Source organism: Micromys minutus (genome assembly GCF_963924665.1).
Source record: "Micromys minutus genome assembly, chromosome: 9".
In the NCBI taxonomy this organism is placed as follows: Eukaryota; Metazoa; Chordata; class Mammalia; order Rodentia; family Muridae; genus Micromys; species Micromys minutus.
In genome coordinates this window covers 4999976-5023324 of record NC_137978.1, presented here as the reverse complement: position 1 = coordinate 5023324, position 23349 = coordinate 4999976, and the positions used below count along the sequence as shown (strand labels likewise).

The window sequence follows — 23349 nt, the reverse complement described above, 5'->3', positions numbered from 1 at the left end:
TTTGCACTGCTAAGCTGCAGTCTTGTGTTTCCCTAGTAACGAGGATCTTTCCTACTGGGAAGCTGGCCACCCAACCCAAGGAATCAGCTACGGAATGTGTGATGAGTTCGGGTGGGCGCAAACCCAAAAATGAACTAAAAAGCAATAAAGAGAAGTCTGGGTCTCTTAGAGAGCCTAATGCTGCCACCTAGTGGGGCAATAGTGCAAAAGCACATCATGTTGTATGACCCAGGATGTTCCATTTGTACCATTAAATGAACTTAAGCTGTAACACTTACACAGCTTGTGGCCATTGAGACTTTCCAGGTGATTTGCATTTTTAAAAATGTGACACAGTGGCTTGGCAGGTGAGCTTTGGGGGCAAATGAGTCATATAGACACACAGCTGTCTGTGTCATACAGCCCCATAGGTAGAGACGGCAAAGGCAGAGAGAATCATGAGGCAAACTTGCACACCATGTTAAAGGAACATAGGTAGGGCGAGAGTGCCCAGCAGAAGAGGCCAGAAGAGAATGGAAAATTCAGTCTGAGTTTGGATGGGGCAGATAGGAGTCTGAGTCTGGATGGGGCAGATAGGAGTCTGAGTTTGGATGGGGCAGAGAGGAGTCTGAGTTTGGATGGGGCAGATAGGATAGGTCCTTATTAGGCCTTTGTGTATATTTAGGATTTTATTCTAGGCTGTGGCTGAGGATAGCAAGGCCAGTGAGGAAGCAGCTGCAGAGCAGATGGAAATGATGCTGAGATATCTTGGCTGACCGGAACTGGTGTGGGGTGTGGGCGGGGCTGGAGAAAACAGCCTACGGTATCTTGAATGACCCAGGTTTGGGACCTCGAAAAATGGAATCACTGGCTAAGATGGGTAGGAACATGAGTGGAATGTGTTGTGGGGGTCTGGGAGGAGATTTAGTTCGCCTGGCTGGTCCAGGATAGTGTTCATTGTTGATTGGCCATCAGAAGTCTGGATGTCGGGGAGATTGTTGTTACAAATTACATGGTTGGTTGAGATCCCCAAGGAATGAGCATCAGGAGTCCAGCAGTGATTTATAACTCTCTGGATTTCTCATCTTCCTGGTGAGATAGGTGACTAAGAGTGAGGATGATGGGCTCCCCCGTGGGAGGTTGGAGCGAGCGGAAGCTTTGTGACGTCATAACTACAGCACTCAGGAAGTCGCAGCCTTGCGTCATGGTTCCAGAGATCAGAAACCCTGGAAGAATCATGATAGGCAGTTCTATTTACCCTTTCCCGAGGAGAGCCTGCTGCAAAGGAAGGTTTTCTGGAAAGTGTCCATCCTGATGGGGCAATGACTCTTCGGTGAGGCCTAGTGAAGTGTTATGGAGTAACTTGATGGCGAAGGTACGCACCCCAGTGCCGTTTCACCAGATCGCAGGGAGGAGGGGACAGAGACGGAGATGGAGACAGCTTGTCTGTGTTTATGCTGCATGGATACAGGTGTTTGTGGATCCAAGAAGAGGGTGTTGGATCACTTGAATCTGGACACAGAGAAGATGGTGAGCTCACTAGTGTGGTTGCTAAGACCTGAACCTCTGCAAGAGCAGCAGCAAGTGTTAACCCACAGAGCTATCTTTCCAGCCCACAGTTCTTAAGTTGTTTCGTTTTGAGGCATGATTTCACCATGTACCCTGACTGACCATAAGTCCAGGCACCCCACCTCTACCTCCTGAAAGCTAGGATCCTTACAGGGGTTGAAGGTATCTGCCAGCACACTCTGCTAGTCACAGATTGCATTCTACATTCCCTGCTGTCTGGGGCAGCGTTTTGAACTAACTGAGCTAAGCTGGGTGGCTGCATCTTCAGGGTGAGCTACTGGCTCCCAACGCTGCTGCACAGGTACAGAGTGAGCTCTGTCTCAACCACATTTGAAATTTTAAAAATGCTTATTTTGTGTGCAGGGCTGGAAGGGCACACATGTCATGGCCTGCTTGTGGAGGTCAGAGGACTGTGGAGCCCCCAGAGGCAGAACCCAGGTCATAAGTCTTGATGCCAAGTGCCTCTCCCACTGACTCCTCTCCAGTGTTTGAGGAAAGCCCTCAGATATGGCTCTGGGGAGAGCCAAGTGCACATTTCATTCTAGGTAAAGCCTAGGGCCCAAGACCTCAAGGTGAAGGATGTGAAGGAAAAGCCTACATGCCTCAAAACTCAACAGGAAGTTGCTCTGTATGCTTTTTTTTTCTTTGTGGCCATTCTTTTCTTAATCATTTTTAGTTATGAGTTTGTCTTTCTCAGCATACTGTGCTTGCTTCAAAAGCCCCAACTACCATTGTTCCCCATTCACCAATCCCTAAAAAGGGAGCCATCTTTGATGCACTGTATAAGAATTAACATCCTTTCACTGCTGTATGAGCCACAATGGTATTTGCCATTTCCTATTCTTAACTAATGTTCTTCTGTGACATTCATGGTTGACTCTTCAATCTCTGTTGGTTAGCTCTGGATGACAGAACAACTTGAATGAAAACATCCAGTGTCTACCTGGTTTTGGAGAATAAAGATGACCTAGAGGGAACAACAGTTCAGGCCTTGCTTTAAGAAAATGATGAAATGTGAATTATCATGCAGCATGGAGAGAGGGATTTCTGCCCACTGTCAGAGATGTTTGTATCTTGCTCCTTGTGGTGGTTTGAATATGCTTGGCCCAGGGAGTTGCACTACTAGGTGTGGCCTTGTTGGAGGAAGTGTGTCACTGTGAGGGTGGGCTTTGAGACCCTCCTAGCCATGAGGGAGACAGTCTTCTGTCTGCCTTGAATGAAGATGCAGAACTCCCAGCTCCAGCAGTGCCATGTCTGCCTGGAGGCTGCCATGCTCCTGCCTTGATGATAATGGACTGAACCTGAGAACCTATTTAAGTCAGCCCCAACTGAATGCTGTTTGTTTATAGGAATTGCCTTGGTCATGGTGTCTGTTCACAGAAGTAAAACCCTTAAGACACTCCTTATGTTTGGAAAAATCTCATTTACAGAATGGGTTAGCTGTTTTAGTGACTAAGGTCAATCAGTATCTTTTAAATGGCGGTGCTGGGAGAGATGTCTGGGCTCAGCAGTGGGAGTCAGCCAGGGAAAAGCTGCATACCTTAGCAACTGTCAACCCAAGGTCAGAGTAGTTTCATCTGTGTTCCTCCCTGCCCCCACCTCCATGATTTCCAAGCAAATGCTCAACAGTTGTTCAACGTTGTGAATAATCCCCTAGGGCTTTGGTTCTCACCCTTAATGCTTTGACTCTTTAATATAGTTCCTCATGTTCTGGTGACCTGCAACCATAACATTTTGTTGCTACTTTCTAACTATGATTTTGCTACTGATATGAACTGTAATATGAATATCTGATATGCAGGGTATCTGACCCAGAGGTTGAGGACCACTGCCTTAGGCCAAGGTTGTAGGAGTGAGTACCAGCTGAGGGAGGGAGCTTAGGTTTTTAGTGTCCTGTCATTCTGGCTTTTTTTTTTTTTTTTTTTTTTGCTCAGAATGAAACCAATGCAGTGACTCTGCCATTGAGCAACCCATGAGCTCTCAATGATGGAGGGACAAAGGCTGATCCTATGACCCAGTCTTTTTGAGGCTTTAAAAGTGACAATTGTGGACTCAAGATACCATATGTGAGAACTCCCCAGTGCTGTTAGAAATCTTACCACTGGCCTCCCTGTGAGCTGTTCTCACATTGTTTATCTGGGTTGTAAAATGGCCTCAGCAAGCACCTTCCACTTTTTGTAGGGAAAGGTCACAGGCTATGTTGTATGGTCTCACTATACTGATTAATGTGACCTGTTACGGGAAACATTAGGCCACTTCCAGACCAGACTCTCAGGAAGGGAGCCAGGAAATCTGATTATTTGAGGCCTCAAAGTTGTGAGATCCCATTATTCTTGGTAGTGATACCATTTTCCCTGACACCACTCAACAGGTTCTTGCACCTGGTTGCTAGGCAGACTTAACATGATTCCTCATATGGGCTCACTTGTCAGCCTGCCTCCTCCATCAAAAACAGACACTTGGTACTGCTCTTCTGACTCAGGTGTAAACAGGAACAGTTTCCTCCTCCCACACTCCACAACTGAGGTCTGGCTTGTAGTGCTGGGATGGAGACTAGGGCCCTCTGAATGCCAGAACCAGACCAGGATCTCCATAGGTGAATTCTATAGAGATTTAAAAGTCTTAATTCTTGTGACAAAGGTGGTTTTCTTTTAGTTTTGGTATTCTGTGATGTAGTCACACCAACTCAGGATAGCATGCTTTTCTCATAGACATCTTTCCTGACTCTCACAGGTATCCTCTTTGAGGAATGAGAAACGAGACTCCTCCTATCTCATCTCTGCCCCAGAAGGAGGCCTGGCAGAACTCGCTGGCCAGCACCCTCAGGACACTGGAGTGAGCTCCACAGAAACCTACTTGAAAAAGAAGCGTGTGTACTAAGCTTGGTGTCTGCTGCTCATTGCTGCCTTAACTTCATTCACACTAGCCATATCTTCTCAATACGGGTGTCTGACTTCCCAGAAGGAACTGTCATGCAGCAGGCAGATCAGCCAAATACCCAACTAGCAATAAAAAACATCATTGGCCGAGGGCATTTCCCACTAGCATTAGATGTGTCTTAATCCATGCGATGATGACTCTGCTCATGGAGACTCAGCATTCCAAAAGTCCTTGGGCCTGGGAACAATTTTGACATCATATATAAAGTCTGAAGCAATAAATGGGAAACTGTTTGGTTTCCTTAGCCTTAGAATGAATTTCTTATAAGCCAATGTGCATTTTCCGTACTCTCCCCTAAGAATAGTCTCCTCTGTGGTCTTTCTGCAAACTGCCAGGGTGGCAGCACCTCCCAGTGGTGATGATAGATGCTCATCCTGCAGACTCCATTAGCTCCACAAAGCCACACGGTACCAGCCCAGTGGCAGAGGGGCAGTGATGTCACTCCAGATGCTTCCCTTCCGAGAGATCACTTACCATATATAGCCTTTGTGGAAAACAAAGTATTCAGGAAAAGTAAGTTGTGTACATAATACAAAGGACACACTAGGGCCACACGTCCACCACCTAGCTTTGTGCTGCTTGTGAATCATCGAGGACATTCTAAACGCCTGGGGGTGGGAGACGCTGAAACGTGAAAGTGCAGTTTCAGTGTCTCCGAGATGCTCTCTGGAACACAGTGAGGCTTGCTCATTCACGTATTATTCAGTTACTTTTGTGTCCCAATGGGGACTAAGTAGCCTCGAGAGCCACAGAGCCTGCAAAGGCAGGGATGTTTACTCTTGTCCTTTGTAAGATTTGCTAGCCTGTCTCCCTACTCCTTTTATCTTACACAGGCGGTTTGTCTGCCATTTCATAGCATACAGCAATGAAGGTCTCTCAGTGAGCTAAGGCTGAGCCCCAGCGGAGCAGTGCACACAGCCGTTCCGGAGGGAGGCCGTGGACAGTGTGGGGCAGTTCTGAGCTAACAGGCTCTACCTCACTCTGGCCTACTACTCATTCTTTGGTAGTTGTTAAGCTGAAAGGTAATGGCCACTTAATCCAATTCACTTCTGAAAGAACGCTTGTCTTTATTAATGTGACTTTTGACCTCACTGTTTTCTTGAGATCTTGGTATTAAGTGAGAAACCTTTTTCCATCTAGAAATTTCTATTTGTTCATTGTTAAAAGACTAACTGATGAAGTGTGGGATCTCAATGATATAGGATCAGATCATGAAAATACCATATTTGGAGGACTTATTTTTGACTGATCTAGCTCTCCAGCATTAATTCTAAAGTCTAAAACTGGCACATATGTTATAGGCTTTAAAAAGAATTTGCCTGATCTAATTTGTTGCATAGACCAGCTTTCATTAAAAAATGACAGCTAGAAACTTAAACGAGGACAATCCTAGGCATACTACCTATAAGTGACTGGCCGGGACAAGGCCCCCAGCAGATGAATAATGGTGTCTCCTTACCCTATACCTCCCTGCCTCTTACTGAAGCTTTCAGCCTCTGCAGCACTCGGTCACATTTTTACTTCATGCAGACAAGACACAGGGAGGCTGGTGACTGCTATCTGGGAGCTGCAACGTGAGGAAGCAGTGAACTCAGAGATACCACATTACAGGTGGGTCCTCCACTGTGCCAGCCTGTCACCATGACTACTAGACAGAAGTGCTACTTAAGTGATGTCACTACAAGGTCATTACAACCAACCCCAAAAGTCAATGCTGTTATTTTTCTGTGTCAGCTAATGGTTTGAAATGTTTTTAAAGATGCAAGGCATATGCATGTGAAGTCTTTATTATGTTTATTGTATAAAGAATAAACAAAGTGCATATAGAGCGGGCCACAGGTTTGATGTAAACAGGGACTATGGTGATGTATAGCAACTAAACAAATTTAAATGGCAACTGCACTATTGCTACTAAACTGATGCTGGATTCTTTGGGGGTGGGTCTCAAAAGGTGAAAACATATGAAACAAGTATTAAAACAGCATGAATAAGTTTGCCAGACTCCGGGTCATGAATAACTTTGTGGTTCACATTGAGCCATAAACTGAACGTTGTTGATTACCTAGCTACCTCCACGTAAACCGAGAACTGCCCAGTAACTTCTGAACTTCAGTCTGGTGGGCCAAGCTGGATCTTCCTTTTTGTAGTACTGCAGTGTAGGATGATGTCTCCTGTCTGCAGCACTGTTGGCAGCTTGTCCCCAGGGGATTGTTAGGAAGGCATACCCACTAAAATTCTTAAAGGCAGGTGTGACAGCATCTAGGTCAGAGGAGTCTGTCTGACGAAAAGCAGGCTGTGCAGGAAAACACAGTTCTCGAGAGGTAGCATGCAGAGTGTACATGCCAGGCTCCCTCCTGCAGCACAGCTTGTCCCATAATGGGTACCAGTGCTTCGACACTGCACAAGCAGCTTAAAACTGCAGTCCTACTAGGTAGCAGGAATAGACTTTTTCTTAATAGAAACAATAGTACACTAATTGCTTATATCTACTTGCTTATACTATCACTGTATAGACACTGAGATTTCTGGGGAAGGGACAGGTTCAGCCAAGTCCACAAGTTTTTATCTAATATCAGTATGCCAGCAACAGGGCGTCAGATGTCCTTCATCACTAAATTTAAGACGTTACAACTTTAAAGAACACGTTGAGTGACAGTGTGACATATGCATGTAGATGTAACTCAAGACTTTGTTGAGCAACTTTAGAGGCAAAAAATACAAACTTTTTTACTTAAAAAATGTTTTCAAATGGCTTGGAAGAGAAGGACTTGATAAATGGAGATTTAAATGTTGTTCACACTTCTTATTTTAAAAGTGCTTCAAATCCTTCAATAAGGTTCTGAAAGGTTGTCCGATTAGATGGTTGGAATTCCCAGCATTTTCTCATAAGCTGATAAACCTATGGAAAATAAAAGCAAGAGCAATATGAATAATGTCAGATTTGTGAGATTCTAAAAAATAAGAGGCTGGAAAAATGGCTCGGTGGATGAAGTGTCTGCCCCACAAGTATAACAGAAGCTCAGAGACAGGCACGTGCAGTAGATGTAAGGCAAACTGGCCACACCAGCAGACTCAGGACGCCTAAGTTCAGGGAGAATCTGCCTCAGCAAACAAAACTAGAGCAATCAAGGAACCACGTATATCAATCTCTTGCATCCATAACACATTCAAAACCACAAAATTATCAAGAAATATTTGGAAACCATCTTTTATTCTTAATAGGACTAAAGAATTGAGTATTTGAATAACTTAAAATACAGAAAATAATAGTGCATAAGTGTTATTAATAATTAACTCACAGGCTAACTTACTTTCAACAGAATACAGGTCACTAGTGTGACCTGGTAAGAGGGGCAGTTACCAGTCCGCCTCCCCCTTCACGACCATGGCACCTCACTCTGAACATCTAAGGAGCCTAGTGCTGAAAGGCTTGCTCCAGTTTAGAATCTAGAAAACTGAAAATGCTAGTGAGTGAGATAAACTTACACAAGCAAAGGTAAGATCTCCTCACATGTGCCCTTCTGGGAAGGCAGACATGCACAGTATGGAGTCTACAGCTCCCTGAGGAGCCCTGCTTGAGCATCAGTATCATCCCCCAGGGGATTTCTCCCATGTCTTATCCCGTGTGGATGCTGGAAACTGAACATAGGTCCTCAGAGAGTAGCAAGTACTCCTATGCAAGAGCCAGTGTAAGTGCCTCCATTTCATAACCTCCCCTGCTTCCCTACTGGAGAAGTCACGCTGTGAAGACATCAAAAAGGAAGTTTCCTACCTCATCAGGACAGTTGGGTGGGCATGGCAGGCGCTTCCCCTCTTTCAGAGTATTCACAAGCCGTGTTACTGTCATCTGGCCATGAGTTGGGCCTATCATTTTCAGGAACAACTATGTAAAATAAAACCAAACAAAATTAAGGTGAAGATTCCAGAAATAAGTAGAAATTAAAGTAACAAAGCCTTTTTCTTCCATAACTTGAAATGAACATTTAAAACCCTTATTTGTGCTCTCAAGGACTGGTCCGTAAAGACAACATCTGATGGGACCATATAGCTGTCAGTCATATGAAAACAAAGCCCCTCCCCAATGCTCAAAGCTTATCATCCTCTCTTGAGATGGCCCTCACCCTAAAACCTGGGTCATCTTACTGATTTCTTCACTTGTGATGGCAGACTTTGCCAGACTGTGCCAAGTAGCATGCTGTAACCCTCTCCACGCGGCACCCTGACCAGACTCCATTTAAGAGGTAGCAGTTAACACTTACGGCCATGGGACTAAAATCTGAGTCACAGTAAGTGAGCAGCTCATGCAGGGTCACTCCAAAAGACCAGACATCGGAGGCGATATAAAACTTACACTGGATTAAACATTCCGGAGCGTACCTGAAAGGAAGGCAGGGAGTAAGCCTTCATTATCTCAGAAAAACCACCTCTCTGCTCTTCAGAATGTAAGTCACATGTGCCCTGGAGGGAGTGGGGCATGTCAGTCCGTTCACGATGCCACAGTGCATAGCTCGAATGGGAAGCAGCAGCCCAGAGGCTCATAGCAGCATGTTACTTGCCCTCAAATGAGATGTGTGTTCTTCATGTTCCAGGAGACATCCTTTTAGAAAGGAACAGTCCCCTGAAGACTAGCTCCAAGTTACATCCCTGTAAGCTGAGTCAGCATCCTCTCCGGCATCGCTACCAGGTGCTAAGGCCTCCCAGAATTGGTTTCCTGAACAAATCCACTTCCCACTGTTTCAACCTGTCCTACCTTGACTACTGAAGCAGCTGACCCAGATTCCCTCGCTCCTTTCTTGTTCCCCTCCATGATGACCTTCAGTACAAACTCTGTATCCTTCAACTCTGGTCAAGGCCTGGCTCCCAGACTCAGGTTCCTTGGCTCTGACTCAGCCACCCACTACAGAACTGCCCAACGACTCACTTGGTTTCACTTCCCCTCTCATCTCTGTCAGCAGAACAGCAACCCTTTCTTTCAGCTTTTACCCAATCACACAGGGCCTTTCAAAAACCCATGCCTGAAGTGGCTGCCTCAGCCATAATTCAGGATTCACTGGCACAATCAAGGGCCTCAAAAATACTTCTTTTTTTTTAAATGAGAAAGGAAGAATAAGTCCAGGCTTTCTAGGTGGAGAGGGCTGTATGCATGCATGAGAGGCATCAGGGTAAACAGGCGGTTTTCTCAGGAAAGTGTCCCAGGCTGAGAGATGTGGTCATGTGGATCTCTGACTAGTATAACAACTAGTCAGGTATTCCCTCTTGCAGAATCTTCATGACTATGGTCAGTGTGTACATGTGGCCTTTGATTCCTCCAGGCCTTCTACATGGATGCCAGCCTCTCAGCTATGAGATTTGTGGTGGGTTCTACCTGTTCATGTGAAGCTAAAGAGGCTGAATTGATGATGGCCAGACCTTTCTCGATCTTAAAAAGCTAGTGCTAAACCTCAACTGCAGAGCAGCTGATAGGTACCCAAGCATAGCTTCAAGACAGTGCACTACAAAGCACCGCTGAGATGGTTTACATACCAAAACACTGGACTGTCCCGGTCATCCTTGACTGTGTAGTACTCCTTATCAGTTTCAATTGCTTTGGTTAAACCAAAGTCTCCGATCTTCACTTGGTGTTCACTCTCAACAAGGACATTTCTTGCTGCTAAGTCCCGGTGAACATATTGCCTCGAACCCAAATAGTCCATCCCCTAAGAGAAAAGTGTGGCTCAGGCCCATTGCACAGGGAAATGGACTGTTGAGAACCGAAACAGTCCATCCCTAAGAGAGCCGTGGGTCAGATCCACTGAAAAAGTCATTTCAGGTTGTGTTTTTAATCTTCTACTGCACAATTAGAAAAAAAAAAACACATTTCATTCCCACATCACCAACAATTTTGTTATAAGATTAAGCAATAAAAAGAAAGAGTCCAAAGAAAGCTGCTGGACCTAACAAGCCCACTCACTTGCAGAGTGTAAATTAAAAACACAGTTCACTTATTATAGTGTCCCACTGAGGTCTAATTACTAACCAATTTCCAAATACAGAATGCCTGCTTTAAAAAAAAATAGGCTGTCTTTCTGTTTGTGTGTTTTTACCTTACAAATCTGGATGGCATATTTTAGCTGCTGTTTGAGGTTAATTTTGTTCTTGTTCTTTGGCAGATATTCCTTTAGGCTTCCCGAAGGCAGAAACTCCATGATGAGTTTGATACCATTCCCTCCTATTTAGGAGAAACTAGCATCAGGTGAGGTTGCAAAGAGGCCTGAGCATGGGGAAGAGCCTACCCATGTTCAGCAGTAAACAGGAGTCATAGCCCCAGGTCCTGTCTCATCAGGGCAATAAAGTCCTAGTGCTTTGTGCACCACTAGACAAGCTATCAGTTTTAAAACCACAGCCCAGACCCTTTTACTACCAGTTTTAAAGCACATGCATGAATACTAGGCTGCCCTGCAGATCAGGTACAGTATTAGTAAATACCAGTATTAAGTATCATTTGCTACCTTGGCTTCAATAAGGACAAAGCAAAATGCCCTAGGTAGTACTAAATCAGAATAGGAAAGGGGGTGAGTGGTTTTAACATCCTTATAGCATCAACGTGGCTGTCTGGGTTGGTTCCCAGCATTGTGCATGAGATAAAGTCCCTATCCTGTGGCTGGGAGAGAGTCTAGGCATCTCCCATGAGGCCTGCCTTGTTGGTGTGAGACATGAAAGCCTGACAGCCCACAGGAGCTGGTAAAGATGGAGCTGAGGACTGTCTGCCAGCAAATGCCCTTAGGACTCAAGAGTCACTGAACCTTTATCCCACAGTCCAGTGTGCACAACATACCATCTTCCATGCAGATTCCTTTGTACTTCACAATGTTCTCGTGGTAGAGGTTCCGTAAGATCTCTATCTCTTTCTTCAGATCAGCTATGTGGTTACCTCCACTCTCGGGTTTCAGAGACTTGACAGCTACCTGTTCCCCTGTGTTGTCCCCCTCAGGATCATATCTGCAGAGCTCAACCTTCCCAAAGTGACCCTGGAAGGCAGATGTCCATGCTATCAGAGAGGCTCAGACAAGTGAGATTCACTGAGGCAATGCCTTGTTCTTGAGCAGTATTTCTCAAGGCCACAAGCATCACCTCAGACTGACCTTCATAGGTGCAACTTCTCTCCTGACTCTCCTCTCAGCTCAACCGTCCTCACATGACTCAGTGACCACTGCTACTGAATGAAGACGAAGAAAGCGGCCTGCAACTCAGGAACCGCTATCAATCCCAGTTTCCACGACAGTGTACTCTGAAAGCATCCAGAGGACAACTGAGGTGTTCTTTCATAGTCACAGGTCTATGCTATAGGACAAGGCTGGTGAGGCTGAAAACAGCATTTGCACAGGGGATCTTCACATCCCAAATGTGCCACTTAACGGTATGAGGATAAAGGACCACAAGTGTGCAGTGTCCAGTACAAATGTTGCTTACCCAGTACAGTCATGATGTTAAGTGAACTACTGAGGGTCTGTTTATATGAAAACACCAATCCCAGGAACTGCTGTGGCCACACTAGCTGTTACTCAAAGGAAAATCTGTGACTTGACACTCCTTATTTAAGGAGTCAAAGTACAAACACAGACGAGTCAGAGTTAGAGATTCTCCTATTTAGACTACTTCTGTTCTTGGCCTTCCCCTATACCACAGAGAAAAGTCCAAGTGCTTGAGGAAGCTGTCATAGGTCCTGGGTATCTATACATTCACTCATGTGCAAGTGTACATAACTTGGTATGGTCAAGTGTCACCGACAAAGTGCATTAAGGGGCTTCTTTTAAAAACTCTGATGGGAGATCCAGGGAAGCAGGCCTGGTGAGACTGTGCTGCAAGTAGCCGGGACACAGAGAGGGCTAGACCTGGTGCAGGAAAAGTGCCCCCCCCATTGGTTCAGGGGAGCAGGAACTCTGCCGTAAGGACTCCGTTTCCACCCGGAATGCCCTTGTGTGCGGACTAAATGATCAAGCCATTTGCCACCTAAAACAGCGGAGGTCCTGGGACACAGGCCAGGTACACAGGAGACAAGGGAACCAATCACTGACAACAAGACCACATATAATCACAGACAACAAGATTGCAAGAGGAAAGCGAAAGAACTTATCCAATGGAAACGAAGACAACCTGGCAACATCAGAACCCAGCTCTCCCATCACAGCAAACAGTGGAATGCCAAACACTCCAGAAAAAGAAGACTCAGACCTGAAATCATACCTCAAGATGATGATGGAGATCTTTAAACAAGAATGGGAGGAAAAGCATAAAGAAATAAATAGAAGCTTTTAAAGAGGAAACACTCAAAGAACTCAAAGAACTAGAGGAAAACAGAACCAAAGAGATGAAGGAATTGAAGAAGGAATTTAAAATGGAAATGGAAACAATAAAGAAAACACTAAAAAAGACAACCCTGGAAGTAGAAAACCTAAAAAAGAAATCAGGAGTCACAGATGCAAGCATCTCCAACAGACTACAAGAGATGGAAGAGAGAATCTTGGGGGCTGAAGACAACATTGAAAACAGACAAAACAGTCAGAGAAGATGCAAAAGCCAAAAAGCTCCTAACCCAAAATGTCCAGGAGATCCAGGACACAATGAGAAGACCAAATCTAAGGATACTAGGAATAGAAGAGGGCGAAGAATATCAACTAAGAGATACAGTAAATATCTTCAACAAAATTGTAGAAGAAAACTTCCCTACCCTTAAGAATGAGATGACCATGAGCATAAAAGAAGCCTACAGAACTCCAAATAGAGTGGACCAGAAAAGAAATTCCTCCAGACACAATACTCAAAACACCAAGTGCCCAAAGCAAAGAAAGAATACTAAAAGCAGTAAGGGAAAAAAAGGTCATGTAACATATAAAGGCAGACCAATCAGAATCACACCTGACTTCTTAACACAGACTATGTAAGCTAGAAGATCCTGCACAGATGTCATGCAGACCCTAGGAGAGCACAAGTGTCAGCCCAAGCTGCTATACCCAGCAAAACTCTCAATCACCATAGATGGAGAGACCAAGATATTCCAGGACAAAACTAAATTTACACAATATCTGAACACAAACCCAGTACTACAACAAATTATAGGTGGAAAACCCAATACAAGGAGAGAAACTACATCCTAGTAAAAACAAGAAAATACCTAAGCAAGAAAACCAAAAGAAAAATCATTATGTTTAATCTTTACACACCAAGAAAACTTTGACTATTTCCAGGTTACATCTTGTTTTACATGTACTTTATACTCATTGTAACTAGTAAGATTTTAATGCATACTATCAAACCTTTAAAAAAATCAAGTGCTGACAAAAAAGTACTCATATACTTTTATGCAAAAATGCTTTTTAAAATCTGTACATTTATCTGTTTTTTAAAATAAAGTTGTTCAATTAAAAAAAGATTTTGTCAATGTTGACATTCTTTGGAACATTTCAATAAAAAGTGTTTCATGAGGACTTTGCTTAAAAAATAAAATAAAATGCAAATATTAAGCAGTATTTCTCACATGCAAATGCTGTTAAACTTGTAGTTCTATAAAGCATGTTAAGTAATTTCCTTAAAAGGTTAGAAATTGAAGCACTTTTATATACCAGAGAACAAATTAAATAGGAAAATGGTAGAGATGGGCATTGAACATTTTGGGAGATTCCATCTCTCTCACCATTAGTTTAGTCATCAAAAAAAAAAAAAAAAAAAAAAAAAAAAAAAACTCTGAAGGACAAAGGGGACCGTGCTAGCACTCCATGCAGAGAAGTAATGCAAACAGAAGGCAGAAGCCCAAGTGTTACTTGCCTCTCCCAAATCACGAATCCTTTTCAAAAAACGCTTTTCAAAATGAGTGGGATCCACCTCTGTTGTTGGCTGCTTTTCTGAAACAATGTCTGGATCTAAGCAAAGAGACAAGGAAACAGATTAGTCTGCAAGCAGTAACCAGGACCGCCACTCTCCCTGCCCCCGCAGCCTCTGAGGTTGGGACTGATCCTGGTCCAGACTCACTCTGCTCCTCCAGCTTGTTAATGTCCCTCATGATGGCTCGGAAGAAGGGTCTCTGGTTGGGATCATAGTTCATGCAGCGAGTCATGAGGTCAGCTAGCTCCTTGCAAGAGGGAGTCACTGGCCTGCAGCGGCTTTCATAAAACCTCTCTTTCTATAAAAGAGAATGACAACTAAGAGACCAAGTACCCACCCTCAGACCTTGCATGCCACAGAAACAATTGCCAATCCCCACTTCAACCCCCAACATCTTGGCCAAGAGGCAAATTTCCTGAATGTGGGGTTTTAGTGGCCTTTTTCCAACATGAAGAACCCACAGTCCTGATAGTGACAGATCCCAGATTCAAGGAGAAAGGGTAGCACCTCCCACTTCCAAGATGCTGTGTTCTAGGGAAGCCCAGCAGTTTCTCTGGAATTGTGTGGCAACAAGCACCAGCCCTCCCATTATTCCAGAAGCATGCACTAGTTCCAATTGCCACACTGCTCAGAAACAAACAGCACAAGCCATGTTTATCTTGCAAAGTGTCCCCTGCAGAGCTGGAAGTGCTCACACAACATTACATTTTAAAACAACATATACACCTTGTCAAAATAATAGGAGTCAGTCAGGAATGGCTGTTAAGGCCTTTTAAAAAATACTCTCCCCAAAATGTTTTTATTATTATTTTTAAATCAGAATATCCCTTTTAAAAACTAAGTGAAATCCCTGTCTTTCATTTCTACACTGTAGCTGGACATCAAAGGCACTGGAAGCAGATTCATTATTACCTGCACAGTGCTTACCTCCCCTGCAACCCTTAGCAGTCCTCAGGAGAAGGCAAAACCCAAGGTTCAGTCCTGTCTAGGACAGTACACAGCAGGAGCTCCACATCATTTAAAACCTTGTATAAAGCTGCAGCCATTCAATGCCCGTCTACCTTCCTAAGAACTCAACGATTATTTATTCCCATTTTATAGATGATGGAGCTGAGGCTGAAGAAGGTTACTTACATTTGTAAGATGACAAAGCTCACAGGTCTGGGGACGGAGGTGGGGGGGATTCATGTCCACTTCTTTCCACTGTACGAGGCCCATGAGCATCTGAAATCTTACCCACCTCATTCTGGAAACAACTGCTCACCTCAATGAGGGTCTTGTCTTTGAGGGGGATCTCGCCATTGTAGCAGATTTCCCAGAGTGTGGTTCCAAAGCTCCACTTGTCAGCAGCCACGCTCAGGTTCTTAGAGTCTTCAACGCACTCAGGAGCAATCCAGGGGATTCGCTCTATGCACTCTAGAGAAAGACAACAGACCTACCTGTGGACCAGCTCCTGGGGCCATCTAATATGCAGAACACAGCCACTGCAGCTGGAAGGGTGGGCCTGTATAATTCCTGGCCACAGAAGTCCTGTGGTGAGCCCATCAGACAGCAATTTAGGTGTTCTGATCAGGACCAGTGCAAAGGTCCTATCCCACAAGCTTCCCCAAAGGAGCCATCTTTTAAAACCTGGTGTCAAAAGGAGTGAACACCCTAGGACAGAGCCACCATGGAAGAGCAGGTATCTGAACAAAGGCTAGGGAAAGAAAGGGAGGAGTGGGGAGGACGTCTGGAATGCAGAAGCAGGTGGCTGCCCACACATATCCTACCCTATGGTTCCCTACTGTTAATGTTAATTTTAAGTGCATTTTCTTCAATAGGACAGAAGAACATATTAAAAATGAAAATTTAAAAAGTAGCCACATATCTCTTTCCCCGATTAAAGTCTTTGGCTTTTAACCAAGGCCAGAGCCTTCTGCCATGTCCCCTGCAAATATCCTTGGCTGACGCAACGGCCTCCACAGAGCATCCTCCTAGCTGCCAAGGAAAGTGGAGCAGCCGTGTGGCCTGAGCCTAGCACTGGACTGCAGCCCCTAACCTTCCCAAGCCTGTGCACAGCATGTGCACCAGCACCTGACACAGAGTGCAGAGACTGACACCAGCCACATGAGGCACAAACAATTTCCCGAGCAAGGTCTCACCTCCAAATCCACTCTGACTGGAGTCACCAATGACTCACCAAGGACAAGACCCTTGACAGGGATGTCTGCCCAAGAACTACTGAATGATTGTTCCATGACACCCACAAATCAGGCTCCAAAGAACAAATGATTTCTGCTTCCCCTCCAAAGAGTGGCTATTTACAGCCATTTCAGGCCTATTTTTCTTCATAGATTTTACTCTTTTTATATAATTCTGTAAAATTCACTGTGCTAGGTTGACTAAGACTCAGTGCTGAAGGTAGCAGAAGCTTTAATAGACAGATCCTGAGGCTGAGCACAGCCTAGGCAGCACTAGCTTCAGGTCTTGGCTTCTGGGGCTGCTGTTCCTTCTAGAGCTGATAATTCGGAATAACTTAATCCACTGCAAGGATGACGATCTGAGCAGTCTCCTGGTTAAAGGTAATGTGCTGCCTTCCAAACTGCCCAGCGGCCACAGCAGGGTTTCAGAACACAGCAGTGGAAGCTCCAGGACAACCAGCTTCTGCCCCACCACCAATCTGACCATTTCACACAGACACTGTGCTATACTAGCCCCTTTACCACAAGGACTAGAAAGCATTAACTAGGCTGTTGTGTTCTACCCTCCCTCTATACTATATCCTTTCCCAGGCCACAGCAGCAGCACTGTGTACCTGTCTGCTGGCCCCTTTCTAAAGGGAAGCCCAGCCCAGCCCAGCCCAGCCCAGCCTAGCCTAGCCCAGCCCAGCCCAGCCCAGCCCAGCCCAGCCCATCCCAGCCCAGCCCAGCCCAGTCCAGCCCAGCCCAGCACAGCCCAGCACAGCCCAGTCCAACACAGCCCAGCTCAGCACAGCACAGCCCAGCACAGCCCAGCACAGCCCAGCCCAGCACAGCACAGTCCAGCCCAGCCCAGCCCAGCCCAGCCCAGCACAGCCCAGCCCAGCCCAGCCCAGCCCAGCCCAGCCCAGCACAGCCAAGCACAGCCCAACACAGCTCAGCCAAGCACAGCCCAGCACAGCACAGCACAGCACAGCACAGCCCAGCCCAGTCCAGCCCAGCCCAGCCCAGCCCAGCACAGCACAGCACAGCACAGCCCAGCCCAGCACAGCCCAGCCCAGCACAGCACAGCCCAACCCAGCCCAGCCCAGTCCAGCACAGCACAGCCCAGCACAGCCCAGCACAGCACAGCCCAGCACAGCACAGCCCAGCCAAGCACAGCACAGCCCAGCACAGCCCAGCCCAGCACAGCCCAGCACAGCCCAGCACAGCTCAGCACAGCCCAGCACAGCCCAGCACTGCACAGCCCAGCACAGCACAGTCCAGCCAAGCACAGCCCAGCACAGCCCAGCACAGCCTAGCACAGCCCAGTCCAGCACAGCCCAGCCCAGCCAAGCACAGCACAGCCCAGCACAGCCCAGCCCAGCACAGCACAGCACAGCACAGCCCAGCACAGCACAGTCCAGCCAAGCACAGCCCAGCACAGCCCAGCACAGCCTAGCACAGCCCAGTCCAGCACAGCCCAGCACAGCCCAGCACAGCACAGCACAGCCCAGTCCAGTCCAGCCCAGCCCAGCCCAGCCCAGCCCAGCCCAGCACAGCACAGCCCAGCACAACTCAGCACAGCCCAGCACAGCCCAGCACAGCCCAGCACAGCACAGCACAGCACAGTCCAGCCCAGCACAGTCCAGCACAGCACAGCACAGCACAGTCCAGCCCAGCACAGTCCAGCACAGCACAGCCCAGCATAGCCCAGCACAGCCCAGCACAGCACAGTCCAGCACAGCACAGTCCAGCACTTCTTGTTGCTAATGGTCAATGTTTGGTGAATAAGGAGGCAGTGGAGTCGGCTGGGAAATAGAAAGTGGGGACTAGTACATACCTTGCCTGGTCAGCACAGAGACTGGGATGCCAGGGTCACTAAGCTTGATGAATGGGCCAATGTCACTGTCAATGCCCTCACGGGCAAGGAGGAGGTTTTTAGTGCACACATTTCCATGAACCAGGTCCTTATCTTCCTGTAGAATAAAAAGGGTCTATGTGGTAAGGCAGCCTTGTCTTCTCTGCCCACATCTGTTTCTGCCCACAGCCCTGGCTTCACAGATCAGCTTTCTCTACTCTAGCCACAGCAACCCCCACAGCTTGATCCACCCACAAATTCTATTTGAGATTATCTCTTGTAATGTCCCTTGGCTGCAGGCCCTTGGTCAACAAAACAGAGATAATGGCAGAGCACACCTCAGACTGTGCACATCAAAATATGTAAAACCTGCAGCAGCTGGCCCACGGTATGTGTCCACAATGTTAGCTCTAATGAACACAGGATTTCCCCCATAGTTATTCGTTGCACTAAATAATAGCCTATCTTGATTGTCACAGCAGGGAAGAGAGAACCTCAGTTGAGGATTGCTTCCACCAGGTTGGCCTGTGAGATTGTTTCTGGGGGCATTTTCTTAATTAGTGATTGATGGTGCAACTGTGTACCATCACTAGTCAAGTATGAGAAACAGCCAAGCAATCCCACGGAAGCAAGCCAGTAAGCAGCTTTCCTCCATAGTCTGTCTCAATTCCTGCCTTGACTTCCCTCATTAATAGACCTGTAAGCCAACTAAAACCTTGTCCTCCTCTAGTTGGATTTTGTGTTCTGAGTGTCAGAAAAGCAAACTAAAGCAGTCCTGTTCATCCTCTTGCTGTATAATGCAGTCAGTTCCCAACAGGATATTATTTCCTCTAGGCAGAGCACAGAACTCTTTCCTTCTGCACCTGGAACCTGGTACAAACCCTTCTACCTACTTACCAACACTCCTCACCCACGTTCCCTTCATACTCACCCACCCCAACCCCAAGGGAACACTCCAGGTCCTGATGGGGATCAACACAAAAACATTCTTACCAAGTAACTCAGGGCACTGGCCAGCTGCTTGGCAACTTTGAACTTCCAGGGGGTAGTAAGTGCGTCACTTTTCCGGTGCATGAAAAGATCCAATGGCCCCCCCTCCACAAACTCTTCCACCATGATATCTGCAGACACAGAAACAGCCACCTCTGGAACCTTCTGTCTAGTTAGAGGGAATTCTCTCTCACCCTTAAATGACAGAGCTCAGAAACTGGCCTAACCCCAGGTTCTTCAACTTCTAGATGACCTCTAGCAAGGGACAGCTTCTCTTGAGCCTCAGCGTGCATCTGTATATGTGAAAGCAGCAATACTTACCTTCCTCAAGGGCCTTGGGACAAGGGTGATTTGCTAAACAAGGCATAGAAGTGCCCAACACACAAAACAAAGATTCAGAACAGTGACCATCACCCCTGCTACTTTATAGCACCATACACTGCAGCTCAAAGTTTAGACTGCCCATAGGACAAAGCTTCCCTTCAACAAGTCTCCCATGTGAACACAAGACTAGCCAGCACTACAGAGTTTAGAGATCAAAGAGCTTGGGTTTAAAAAAAAACCATAAGCCTCCTTTCCCTAGACATTCCTAGCAGGACTCAGAGCAGAGGTTCTGACGGGTGAACTGGCAGAAGTCTCTTCAGTCGGACAGTGCCAGCCCAGGCTTCACTCTTCACTCTTCTCAAGCCCTGTTATACCGCGTTAGACCGCCTCACGTACACACTTGGGCCCAGAGTGGCAAGAGAGAAATGTTAACAAAATGAGTGAAACTGAAACAGGGCCACCAATGACCTTCACGAATGACCTTGATTTCTCCTATAAACAGAAGGCAAAAAGCCCAAGATGTCTCCATATTGCCCACCCACCACCCCAGCAAGGGCCAGCTGTCCTCTTCAAGGAAGAACAGACTTACTTTCCACATCTCGGACGCAGACACCGTAGAGGTACACAATGTGTTTGTGGGAAACCTGTCTCATCATGCTGGCTGCCTCAAAGAAGGCCTGTGGGATAAAAGGAATAAAGGGATGTGTAGGCTCACACCTAAACTGCTAACAGGCCATCCATCAGTGGATCCCAGAAAAGATCACCACTGTCACCTCTCAGACTTGAATACTGCTCTCCTGGCTTCCAGTGTCATGGCAGGCCTTTACCTCTGGGCCACTCTAATATTTAGAAAATCCAACAATACAGAGTAAGGCTGGTGGGATGAACTTCCTACCAATGTTCCCACAGCCGTTAGTCCCACCTCACTCTCACCTAAATGCATGAAAACAAGGTTTACCACTATGTTGGAATAAGCAGGCAGCCGTACTTCCTGCTCCACACTTAGCGCTGGTCCTCTCTGGCAGTCTGAGAGTTCCTGGTCAAGTCATTTGACTCCTTTGGGCCTTCATGTTGCCCTTCAGAGTTCTGAGACCACTCTGCTTATTCAGGAGACTGACAGCATCACAAGGGCTTTTGGTAGCAGGGAAGGGGGACAGAATAGGGCAGGACAGGTATACAAGGCTGCTCAGTCCTCCCCACCAGTCTTCCCCTCACTAGTCTCACACAGCTAGTCTAAGACAGTACTGAAGGGAGGTTCTGAAAGACAAAGCGGGGAATCACATGGCCAAAAAGCACAGAGGTTCTCTCAGCCAACCCACTCTCCCAGCTCCAGAGAAGGGGCACACTTGCCAGAGAGATGTCCCGGTGGCTGGGGTCTAGGACTTTGAGGATCACTTTTATCTTCTTCTCTTCAGCAATTCCTTCATCATCTTTATAATCCAGCAGGGTCCCAGAATAGATGTGTGTTCTTGTGCCTCTGCCAAGGTGCTCACCCTGAGGAAGGAAGCAGAAAGTTGTCTCTTCCATCATGCCTTAAGGATGGGATACTGAACACAGTGGGATGGGGTGAACGCAAACATCATCTAGAGTCCTCGTCAGGTCTTTAGAAAAACACAGAGCCCCTGGATATGAACAGCACTGACATTTCCTTGACCCAGTGACAACACTACTCTGGAAAAGCAGTTTATTCTCTGGCTCACAGGTCACCCTGTAGCCCAGTTGCAGTCCATCACAAACCTGTGACAGCATGTTAGCAGCCAGTCAAATCAGTCTCACCAGGTATCCAGAGCAGACTTGCGTGCTCTGCCAGATGGCATCTCGGGCTGGGGGACAAAGTGAAGGGACCTTTACCCTCTCACCCCCATGCTTACTGGCCTTTAACTGTGTTCCTTCATGGTGTTTGATCTCAGCCTAGTCTCTGTAGTGGAGTGACAATGGCACCTGCTGGGTCATGTGGTGACACAAGTAAGGAGTAGGCATAAAGCTCTGGTACAGACTGACAGGGTGACAGGAACAACTGCTGAGGCCGTGTGTTCTGTTTCAGAGCTTTTCGGTCCATGTTCTCTTCTACACTGAGCCTCCATTTTCCCACTCCCTACCCCACCACTTTGCAACACCCACCAGGACATGCATAAGAAGCTCGGGAAGCACACATCACATCAGAATCAGTTCAAGCTGAAGACTGGGCTGGTCTTTTCCTCACAGGAAGGAAGGTGACCACACCACCAGATGAATGAGACCCTAAGGACCCTTCCAATCTGAGTTTAAATACTTATGATTTTTAATTCTAAATATTTGGAAATCAAAATGTGATTCATAAGACATAACATTGAGCTGCTAATATCAGCCCCACAAAGCCCTTAAATAGGAGCTCTTATGGAAACTCTTGTAAATATGGAAAACAAATTGTGGTCGTTATCTAGGAAGCCTGTTCCCTACAGGATGACACACCACTATTAATCGGGTTTATTAATTTACACAAATACCACCATTTGTTATCTGTCACAGCAGAATGGCCATTCATCCTCCCTGTCTGCTGTACTCTGAAGTGCTGCAGCTATTCATTAGAGCTGCATCTGCCATGAGGTGATCCATCGGCATTATGGGAAGCTGCGATCCCAGAACATTCCATAAAAGGCATATGCTTTTAAGACAATTACTCTTTCCTAGAAGACTTAATTCTAAGGGTTAGGTAACAGAACCCACAGAGACCAATGCCCACTCTCGCATTCTTCGATACAGTTCTGTCTGAACAGAGCCTTGGTGACTCACCTGGGGCTCTGCTTTACTGTCCTTACCTAAGAAACCATCTCTGCCCTCCCAAGACCAGATTTTGCATAATCACACATACCACTGAGGGTGGCAACTACCCCTCAGCTGTCTAAGTGCCTCTGTAGGCCTGGCTTAGTCTGGAGATTCTAGGTAACAAAGGCTACTCCAAGGAAGGTTGTTGCAATGGTCTGTGCCCCCCAGGGGGTCCCCCTTTTGAAACTAGCTCTTGTCCTGCCCTGACCTGTAGTCTTTGTCCTCTTTTCTCTATTCCTTTTGGAAGTCTGAAAAAGCAGCACTCTGAGGGGGTGGGGATCCATCAGCTTGGACTCCCTCCCCCAGTGAGACCAACCCCCACTACCACATCACTAATCATCTACCCCAGGTAGCCCATACCTACATATCCACATCCATCAAGGATTAGTCTCTTAGGGGAAGGCCATCAGCAAGACTAGGCAAAATGAAAGATGGGGCCAAGTGGCCTTACCTCATTGTTCGTTTTCCACTAGAATTTCTCCAAAGCAGACTTTATCCAAATCCCCCCCACTTAAATCTCCAGGGGTTCCCCTATGGGGTGCCAGGACCAAAGCTGGATGAAGACCCTTAGTTGGGACTTACTTGTATAATATCTTTCTTAAGGATCCGATCAAAACTCAGCTGGCTCATGGAGTAGACAGGCTGCCACTCCTGGGCTTTCTTCGTGGCTACTAGCAGATTGGAGATTTCTGTGAGAAGATGAGAGAATTCTAAGTGCCATTCTGCACTGACAAGGCTAGCCACTGTGTGCTGAGCCACGGGGCTTACCGAATACATGTGTTTGCTAAGTTAAATCACTGAGCAAGTCTGTGTCAGGTAAATGCTTAGTTCATACCCTCCAGGAATGCACAGGCTAATGACAGAGTC

General features: G+C 46.5%; 2 protein-coding genes across 2 annotated transcripts in view; one reads left to right on the top strand and one right to left on the bottom strand.

Annotated features, from left to right (window-relative positions):
- RAVER2 (ribonucleoprotein, PTB binding 2) overlaps positions 1–4428 on the top strand; it is a gene marked incomplete at both ends in the record, with an annotated part of 68438 nt that extends 64010 nt beyond the window's left edge. Inside the window, one exon of the mRNA XM_080921906.1 lies at positions 4282–4428. Coding sequence (XP_080778032.1) covers positions 4282–4428 — 147 coding nt within the window. The remainder of the gene's footprint in view (positions 1–4281) is intronic.
- Positions 4429–6270: 1842 nt separating this feature from the next.
- Positions 6271–23349, bottom strand: part of JAK1 (Janus kinase 1) — a 107025-nt gene continuing 89946 nt past the window's right edge. Inside the window, exons 12-25 of the mRNA XM_080920999.1 lie at positions 23065–23171; positions 21028–21171; positions 20267–20354; positions 19357–19484; positions 18346–18481; positions 15611–15762; positions 14494–14644; positions 14290–14384; positions 11303–11495; positions 10572–10696; positions 10012–10184; positions 8748–8865; positions 8261–8371; positions 6271–7387 (exon numbers count right to left, since the gene is read on the bottom strand). Of these exons, the coding sequence (XP_080777125.1) occupies positions 7292–7387; positions 8261–8371; positions 8748–8865; positions 10012–10184; positions 10572–10696; positions 11303–11495; positions 14290–14384; positions 14494–14644; positions 15611–15762; positions 18346–18481; positions 19357–19484; positions 20267–20354; positions 21028–21171; positions 23065–23171 (1817 nt within the window). The 3' untranslated portion in view covers positions 6271–7291. The remainder of the gene's footprint in view (positions 7388–8260; positions 8372–8747; positions 8866–10011; positions 10185–10571; positions 10697–11302; positions 11496–14289; positions 14385–14493; positions 14645–15610; positions 15763–18345; positions 18482–19356; positions 19485–20266; positions 20355–21027; positions 21172–23064; positions 23172–23349) is intronic.